At 47.2% G+C, this 9426-nt stretch overlaps 1 protein-coding gene across 1 annotated transcript; it reads right to left on the reverse strand.

Annotated features, from left to right (window-relative positions):
- Positions 1-2295: 2295 nt before the first annotated feature.
- LOC311602082 (melanoma-associated antigen 4-like) lies at positions 2296-3879 on the reverse strand. Its single transcript, XM_084789762.1, has 2 exons — positions 3804-3879; positions 2296-3726 (listed from the first exon to the last, which is right to left on the reverse strand). The coding sequence occupies exon 2, from the start codon at positions 3657-3659 to the stop codon at positions 2376-2378; it is 1284 nt and encodes a 427-aa protein (XP_084645888.1). The 5' UTR covers positions 3660-3726; positions 3804-3879; the 3' UTR covers positions 2296-2375.
- Between the last annotated feature and the right edge of the window lie 5547 nt (positions 3880-9426).

The raw sequence follows: 9426 nt of genomic DNA on the forward strand, positions 1-9426 counted from the left end.
GGATCGCTGTGAGTTCGAGACCAGCCTGGTCTACAAAGTTAGTCCCAGACCGCCAAGGCTACACAGAGAAACCCTGTCTCAAAAAAACAAAAAGAGAGAGAGAGAGAGAGAGAGAGAGAGAGAGGAGAGAGAGAGAGAGAGAGAGAGAGAGAGAGAGAGAGAGAGAGAAGAAAGAAAGAAAGAAAGAAAGAAAGAAGAAAAAGAAAAAGAAAAAAAGATGAACTCCTGGCCAGCCTTACCACATCCCAGCAGTGTGATGTCATGATCATCAGGGTAATTCCCAAGCACTCTGAAGCTTAGAATGGCTCTCTGAGGAGCTGGCTTCAACAATCATGTCATGTAGGATTGTTAGAATATATAGGCTATGAGTCATCTGGCACAGTGTCTGCATATAATTATGTATATAATGAATGCCAATTGAGTATGAATATTAATTTGATCACACACCTATTCACTCAGGGGGAAAATGTGCTCAACAGGACAATCAATATCAAATCAGCCCAAAGTGCAGTTTTCCAAATAAGTCAGGATACTATTTCTCTAAAAAGTAAACTATTTTGGATGCCAATAACTATTCTAAGGTGAAGAAACTTGAAAAGCCTAGAATTAATTTTTTTTTCATTTTTCAAGACAGGATTTCTCTGTGTAGCCCTGGCTGTGCTGTACTCATGCTGTAGACCAGGCTGGCCTCCAACTCACAGCGATCCACCTGCCTCTGCCTCCCAAGTGCTGGGATTAAAGGCTTGCTCCGCCATGCCTGGTTTAGAATTAAGTTTCTAAGAAGTTCCTCCCCTCCCAGCTGCTCATCCTCTGCATCTACTTTTTGTTTGCTTGTTTGTTTGTTTTTCCAGACAGGGTTTCTCTGTGTAGCCTTAGCTGTCCTGGATTAACTTTGTAGACCAGGCAGGCCTTGAACTCACACTGATCTACCTGCCTCTGCCTCCCCAAGTGCTGGGATTACGGGAGTGCACCACCACCGCCCATCTTACTTTCTAAACTAATTTTACTACCACCAGATCCAAAATTCTAGTTAGCTTTGGCCAAACAATGATCCCTTGGCTCTGGCTCTGCAAGGCAAGCAGAAGAATGGCAGCCTAGTGGTTGCTACCCAATGATTCTTAACTGTCTATCGAGGAAATCCTTATATACATCTGTTTAGCCCTGTGGGTCAGAGTGTATAACTGAATACACCAGTTTAAGCCTATAATTTCAGCACTTTGGCAGTAAAACGAGGACTATCAGTTCAAGGTCAGCCTGGTATACATGAGACCCTATCCCCAAAATCCAAGACACACAAACAAAAATTACTTAGTACAGACAACAAGTTTAAATGCACCAAGGCAGAAACTCAGGATACAGGCATCAGCCAGGGATTCCTCTCTGGTTCAGCCAGAATCCCAAGGGAACAACTGAATTTTGATCCCAGGATTTTCTCTCTCCTTGAAGACTTACTGAGAGTCAGATCTCAGGCACCGGCTCAGGGTGTCTGCAATTGATGACAAATGGAATCTCACTTCCCAGCTTAATCCTTCTTCATGCTTGTTTTTTAGTATGTCTTCCCCATGTTCCTACTAAGACAGCTGTACCTGTACTCTGTCCATCTCTAGGAAGAGAATGTGATCATTTCTCCTCACACTACTCCCAACAGCCATACATATTCCATACAAAAGCTATCCAATTTGGGGCTAGAGATGACTCAGATGTTAAGAAGATTTGCTGTTCTTGCAAAGGACCTGGGTTCAGTTCTCAGCACCTATATGGTGGCTCACAGCCATCTGAAACACCAGTTCCAGGGCATTTGATAACCTCTTTGAACCTCTACAGGCACCAGGCAAACATGTGATAAACATACATACATTCAGGTAAGATGCTCACACACATAGAAAATACAACTTTAAACAATATATCCAACTAATATTTGGCAAATAAATGAATCAGTGAGCAGAGATCTTAAGACTTATTAGCATTTTTCCTCTTTTATTAAACAAACCAATCTAGGTACACATTTTAGACTTGACTGAAAGGATTAAAAGAACCCAAAGATTAAACATTGCTCAGTTCCCCTATATTTTCTCAAAACTTGGTAAGACAAGAAAAGAATTCTGAGTACTCATAAACTTATGTTGCCAAGGTAATGCAACACAGTTTCAGCTACAGAGACCAGCTTTGGAAAAAGTGCCCCAAAGGGGGAAACAGGATGAAACAACTATTAGCATCTAGAACCAGAACTCAAAAGTTGCCCTACAGTGTGTTCTACCCATACCCAGACTAACCTTGATCTTCCCTTATAAGTTTGACTGTTCTCTTTAAAATCAGAAATTAGGCTTCCCCATGCTGTCATCAACACGGTGCTAACCTATGAGGCCCTTTCTGCCTCAGGCCCTCTCTTCCTCATCTCGGAACGCCTCACTATACAAACTTGAGAAATAAGTTGGGGCCCTGCTTGTAAATTTGGTCAAAAATTCAAGGACTTTCATCTTGCTGGTTTCAGTACAGGCTCTTGGACCCCACAAGAACTCGTAGCGTGGAGGATAACTTGCAGGCACCTGCTGATATTTCAGATAATTTTGGTACACCAACTCTCTGGTGAGGAACTCCCTCGGCTCCCCAAAAATGAAGTGCTCCTTCCCGTCATATATCCCCATCATATTCAGAAATTCCCACACGCTTTCTTCAGAGGCGCAGTTCCCCTCAATGAATATCACACCCAGAGTAATGATCAGGAAGCCATTTCTAGGCATTCTCTGGTTGTTAGTCACCATGTCATAATACGTAAGGTCCAGTGAGTTGGTAAGGACATAGGAGCTGCTTATAGGATCATTTTCCTTTATATCAATACCAAAAATCATCTCCAAGCACTTAGAAGCTTCATCAAAGATAATGGGGAACTGTTTCTCATAGTCTTTTGTGACAACTCTGAGCATTTCCACTTTGTTGATGGGTTCCTTCATTCTATATTTGAGGATCAGGAGATTCACCAGTTCAGTCACCTTTTGCTTTTGGAGTTTTCTCCTTGAGGAAGCAGCATGTGTCAACCTCAAGGTGTTTAAACTCTCTTCTTCCTGGCTGCTGGGTTCTTCATCTAAGCTGCTACATGAAGTGGAGGCAGTATTCAGCATCCAGGCAACAGAGCCCACTGCCTCATCTGGATTGCCCCCTATCAGAGGCCAGGGCGCGCACTCGTAAGGTGGGGAAAGACAGGAGGGTAACGTGATTTTCAAAGCAGAGAATGTGGTATCAATATCAACGGTTTCCCATTCTTCTTCTTTCTCCTCCTCCTCCACCACCACCACCTCGTCCTCCTCCACCTCCTCCTCCTCCTCCTCGTCCTCCTCCTCCACCTCCTCCTCCTCCACATCCTCCTCCTCTACATCCTCCTCCTCCACCTCCTCCTCCTCTACATCCTCCTCCTCCACGTCCTCCACGTCCTCCTCCTCCATGTCCTCCACGTCCTCCTCCTCCTCTACATCCTCCATCTCCTCTTCATACTCGTCTTCCACTTCTTCCTCCTCTTCTGCTTCTTCCTCCTCCTCTCGTGCTACTTCTTCTTCCTCTTGTATTTCTTCCTCTTCATCTCCCTCCTCTTCCTCAGCCAATCTGTATATTTCAAAAGCATCCTGGAACACTTTCAAAAGGTTGAAGTGGGGATAGTATGGCATAATGAACCTAACTGGAGATGGCAGGCTGGACTAGAAGCTGGAGTGTGGCTGAGTGGATCCCTCTGACCTGGGGGAGTGAAAGGTAGTGTGAGTGACCTCAGCTCAAAATTCTACTCCTGATGGCTCTAACAAAAGCATACTCACAAGACTTCTCCGTAGGTGATGTCACAGAGCCCTGCAAGCCTGCTGCTTTCCTTGTTGCTTGTCCTGCTGAAGCCTGAAGAGGGATAAGAGATAGCACCTGAGACTCAAGGGCCCACAGTGTGGTATGTGACTAATTACCTTGGGATGCCTCAGTTCTGGGCTTCGGGTTGTGTGCTTGGTATACACTCAGGGTGTGTTTTCTTACCTTGATGACTTCACTTCCTAAGCCTTTTCTATTCTGTGGTTTGAGGGGCTATGACTCATATAAAAGCCTTCACTCCAATTTCTCACAGCTCTTTAAGATGAGCTGAGAGGTCTCCCCACAATGAAGACTATAAGGACAACCCTAAACTGCTCAATGTAGCTAAGTTAGATGTTACCCTGAAATCATTAGAACTCCAGGTATAGGGTCCCCTTTGAGTTCACCTTTACTCTGGCAAGTCTTAGATCCTACTCACCTGCTGGATTGAGAAAACAGCTAAGGGTAACACCCCACACTCCTGAGGCAAAGAAGAGGAAGTAAGGGAACCCCATCCTCAAGTCCACCTGTCAAGGGACTCCTTGAAATGATGGTTAAGAACTGATCAAACTCTGGTACCACCTTTCAAGTGAGAATATACTAATTTCTCAATCTGAACCCGTCAGAGCCTAGGGCTGTATCATCTGCTGATGTCGGGCTACTCCTGTGAGCAATGCTCTGAGATCACCAAGATAGAGAAGATGAGGTACCACATACAACCACATCCCTCAGGGCATCCAGCAAGCTGGCGGCATGGGAAATGAAGACACTTTCTGTCCTAGAACGGAGGGTTGGTCCCTCAGATCTCACTCAGAGTCCCTAACTCCAGCCATTCTGGGTCTTGACTCCTCACTCTGCTGACCTGATGTACCTCCTCCTCAGACCAAGACCCTCAATTCCCTGAGAATGCAAGATGATACACAGAAAAGATACTAGCATCTCACTCTGCTAATGTCACAGACTTACACAAAGGCTTTCTTTCACCTCCCTGGAACACTCCATACAAAATGGCAACAAGTTTACTGACAACTGTCCATCCGGGGTCTGTCAGGTTGAGGGAAAACAGTCTTACTTGCAGGAGAGTTGCCCTTACCTTTTAGCAGAACCTGCCTCAGTTACCTTTGACCTGAAGTGTATATCTAGTTAAACAAAACCTCACCATCCTGAAACTGCAGTCTTTGGCTCTTTAGAGAGCTTTTGACAGAAGTCAGAGTCCGTTGCATTACACTACCACAAGATAGCTCCCCGTACTGGATATAATTGAGAATCGAACTCCTGGACTCCATAAGATCCCTTTCTTCAGGGAAGAAGAAAAAAAGGGTGGGGGGGGGTTAGGTAGGGAGCAGTGGATCACCAGGGATCCTTAACTTGATACTAAGCAGAGTAAAAGACTTATGTCTGCACTGACTAGCTCTCACAGAATGGTACCTCCTCAGATCTAAGCCCTTCTCCGTGCCAGATGAGCCAAGAAAAAAAAAAGTGCCACATCTCACAGACCTTGCCTGCAATACCCTAAAGTTTACGCCTGTTCAGTGTGGAGCCACCTCACTGAGATTACTATTATCACTATGTTCTTTGTCTTCCTATGTTGGCCAAAAGGGAGGGTTCTTTTGTCGTCATCGCAACACCCCCATTCTCCCCCCTCGATGTAGCTAAATTGGCCCTGATAAGATCTGGGAACTGCTTTGCAAAGGTGCCCTGGCCATCTTTGACAAATCTTTCTCTCTCTTGAGAGCCTAGTCAAATGCCAAGCATGGTCATATCATGCATCTCTGCCCAGGTCCCCCAGGGTTGACAGCTGAGGTTAGAGCCCACAATTTTCCTGGGAGGAGGGTTCGCACCCTCTGCTCTCCCTCAATTCCCAGCAGAAGTGACAAGGCACATCTAGCCACGCATGCCCCTATCTTGAAGGCATGGTGGGCTTTTATGGGGCCTCTCTGACTACAAGAGGAAGAGCTGTAAGTTGTCCTCCACAGATTTATCCTTCCTCCTGACAAGCCACAGACAGGCTCTAGTCTGTCCATGTGAGGGTGTCTTCCCCAGTTCAAGGGTCTCATCTTATTCACATACCAGAAATAAAAAAAAAGTGGACTCTTGTGCCTGAGCCTGGGACTTTAGGGACCAACCTTACAGGCTAGTTTCTATGAGGCTCCTACTATCTGTTATCTAGCCGAGCCTCCTCCAGAAAAAAAACCATGCACTCTTCTGAAGATCAAAGTCTAAACACTATACCCAAAAGGCTAGACTGGGGCGGCCAGGCTAGCAGGGGACGGAGAGTAAGGCTGAGGCTCTCCTTATCTCTCATCAAAAGCCTGTCGCTCCTCCTCCAGGCTCTCACTTTAACGCTGAGCAGAGCCAGCCCACCTCCCTCTGCTGAATGGAGGTATCGGCCCTAGGACTCCTTCACAGCCAGTAACTCTCCTGACAGTGCAAGACTCAGCACCGAACCAAGCCTTTCTGATGGCAGCGGAGTTCCTTCAATAAACCTCCCTTCCCCCAACCCTTCCAGGAAAACTGGAAATGACCCACAAGCCTTGCCCCTCCCTAAAGCATCCTATGGACAAGGCAGGGACAGATGATACTACCACCCCAGGATCTACAGGGGAGAGGCCGGCTCTCAGTCATTCCTCAGCATTTTCCCCATCAAGCCCTGGACTTCTCTACTTACTGAGACTAGCCAACTCAAAATGCCTCACCTCCCTTGGACTCCTTTTTTCCCCCCTCAAGACAGGGTTTCTCTGTGTAGCCTTGGCTGTCCTGGACTGGCGTTGTTCACCAGGCTGGCCTTGAACTCCCAGAGATCTACCTGCTTCTGCCTCTCTAAGTGCTGGGATTACAGGTGTGTGCCATCACGCCCAGCTCTCCCTTGGGTTTGATTTTTTCAAGACAGGGTCTCTCCATGTAGGCTTGACTGTCCTGGACTTGCTTTGTAGACGAGGTTGGCCTCAAACTCACAGAGATCCGCCTGCCTCTGCCTCCGCCTCCCAAATGCTGGGATTAAAGGCAAGCGCCACCATGCCTGGCTCACCCTTGGACTCTTGACAGGTAATATGGGAATGATTATAAGCCATGACCTTACCTGGAGCCCCTAACGATAGGTGGGGCTAGACTTCCTATATCTCCCACGTCGGGGAAGAAGATGAAATCTCAGAATACTATCATAGCAAGGCCTGGAAGTTCCTGTGGACATCTGTCCATGATATTTCTGGGCAGCGGCTTTTAAGTAAGCCGGGGACGGGTCTTGTGCTAACCTGTGTACAGTCTCCTCGCAAAAGCCTTGCCTCCCTTAGGAACTGGGGGATAATCATGACATGACCCTGACTGCTGAGACAAATGGAATGAGCCATCATACATTTTTCGAGCAGGGGCGGGAGCAGGAAAGGATGAGGCTATGACTTCCAACCATCCCTGGGAATTCTTATCTTCTATCCCGTGACCTTTCTCAAGGCTGGGACCCTCCCTTGCTGACCTAAGTCCAGTTGCCTTCCAAACAACCTCACCTCCCCTGGACAGCACAACCCCCACGGCGATCTGTAAATAAACAATAAGCACCGAACCAGGTTGGAGTCTCCCAACAACTGTCTGTACAAATGGGATTAGTGCCCCCTATTTCTCTCAAAGAGGAGTCTTCTTGTGCAAGTTTGGGAACCCTCTCCCTGCTGACAGGAGTCCAACCAAAGCCCTCCTAAAAAGCTTTACCTCTCTGGAACCCCGGACTTGGCGAGTGTGGGTGGTGTGCGGTGGGGGAGGGGAATCAAAGCGAAGAGCTTCTATACAGCAGAAAGGCTCTGGGGAAAATCTTCTAGGATAGGCAGTACTCGCACCCCCAACATATGTAAGGGAGGAAAGGGTTCTAAGCTCAACCCGAGTACCCTCGCCCGCCCCCAACACACACACCTTTAATATACCCATGGCTAGGACTCCTTACCTGCTTGCTGACCAGAGTTCAGCCCTCACACAAAAACCTCACCTCTCTCTGGAGAAGAAGCAAACTCGCCTGGAGCCCTGGGCGGTATTCCCTTGAAATAGAAGCTGCAGTCCAGAACACTCCAGGTGGGCAGGGCTTCTAGAGCAGTTGCCTGCCCTCCCAATATGATTGGCCAGGCTTAGAACCCCTCCCTCTGTTGTTGTGAAATCAGAGGCCTCCCACGGAGGCCATAACTCAGCACCTGTGGCCATTAGGAAGAGGCAATCTGGCAGCCAGGCCCAGGCAAGACTAATATTATTCTTCTTATTCTTTTTTTTCTTTCTGGTTGTTGGGGTTGTTTGTTTGTTTTTTTCGTTTGTTTGTTTTGTTTTGTTTTTCGAGACAGGGTTTCTCTGTGTAGCCTTTGCTGTCCTGGACTCGCTTTGTAGACTAAGCTGTCCTCGAACTCACAGAAATCCACCTGCCTTTGCCTCCTGAGTGCTGGGATTAAAGGCATGCGCCACCACGCCCCTAATATTCTATCTGAAGGGGTAAAACTCCATCCAGGTGGGCGTGGTGGTACATGCCTTTAATCCCAGCACTCCAGAGGCGAGGCAGGCGGATCTTTGTGAGCTCGAGGCCAACCTGGTCTACGTGGTGGTCCAGGATAGCCACTGCTACATAGAGAAACCCTGTCTCGAAAAATAAAAAAATAAAAAAGACTCCTTCATCGTTTTGATTCCTCTCCTGATAACCTAGCAACGTTTAAGACACCAGCCTCTATTACCCTAGCAAACAGAAGTGGCTTTGATAAATGAAAGGTATACTTTATTCAGATTTCCAACATGGACGTTGCCGTATGTAAAGCACACTAGTCTGCTGAGGGAGAGGATGGCTAGAGAGTCTGCCGTTGGTAGACTGGAGAAAGTTCAGTACTGGCTTGGAGTCTGGGCTTTGCTCCTGTCACTACCAGTGCTGTTTTTTTTCTCTGAACCTGAGTTCACTGGAATTTAAGCAACTCAGCAAGGGGCAAAAAGGCTTCTAAGCCCCAGGGCTTCCCAGAGTTTACAATTGAGATAGGGTGGAGCTGCAGCCAGCGTTCAGCCAGAGATAGTAGGACTGTCTATAGTCTCCCCCAGATTATTTATATTTAATCCTGACAGGGCATAAATTCCATTATTTTCACTGACTGCATGATCTGTCTGTCCTTCAGGCCAACATCCTCATTTCTCTCAAGATTTCCAGCCGGAAAAATAAAAATAAGTGGATACATCTGGCTGATAATTCCAGCCCAGACCTCCCCTGGCCAACATGCCCTTGGGCCTCTCAGACCTCAAGTCTGGAAAAGGGCAGACTTGGGCTGATAAGTCAAAGGGAATTCGGATGAGAGCCCCCACAGTTGTACAATTTAACAACTGCCAAGCCTGCACTCCTTTGTCTGCTAAAGTAGACCTGTTGTCTCTAAACCACTGCCTTCGCCTTGGAAAGTCCTTCCCTACAAACTAGAAAAGAGACCTCTCTGCTCCTCCCCCAATCCTCCTCAGAAGACTCCCAGGACAGACATCAGCAGCAGAGTGACATTCTGTGAGGTTGTCCTCTGCTCCGAGTAAGCTGGTTGACCTCTTAGTCCTCACTTTATTTTATTTTACTAATTATTCACTTCACATCCCAGTCATAGCCCCCCCTCCCTTTCTCCT

This window comes from Acomys minous, assembly GCF_964271855.1.
Source record: "Acomys minous genome assembly, chromosome: 7".
Taxonomy (NCBI): domain Eukaryota; kingdom Metazoa; phylum Chordata; class Mammalia; order Rodentia; family Muridae; genus Acomys; species Acomys minous.

Bases quoted from the DNA above. Each gene is read 5' to 3' on its own strand.
- LOC311602082 (XM_084789762.1), bottom strand. From the start codon at position 3,659: ATGCCATACTATCCCCACTTCAACCTTTTGAAAGTGTTCCAGGATGCT.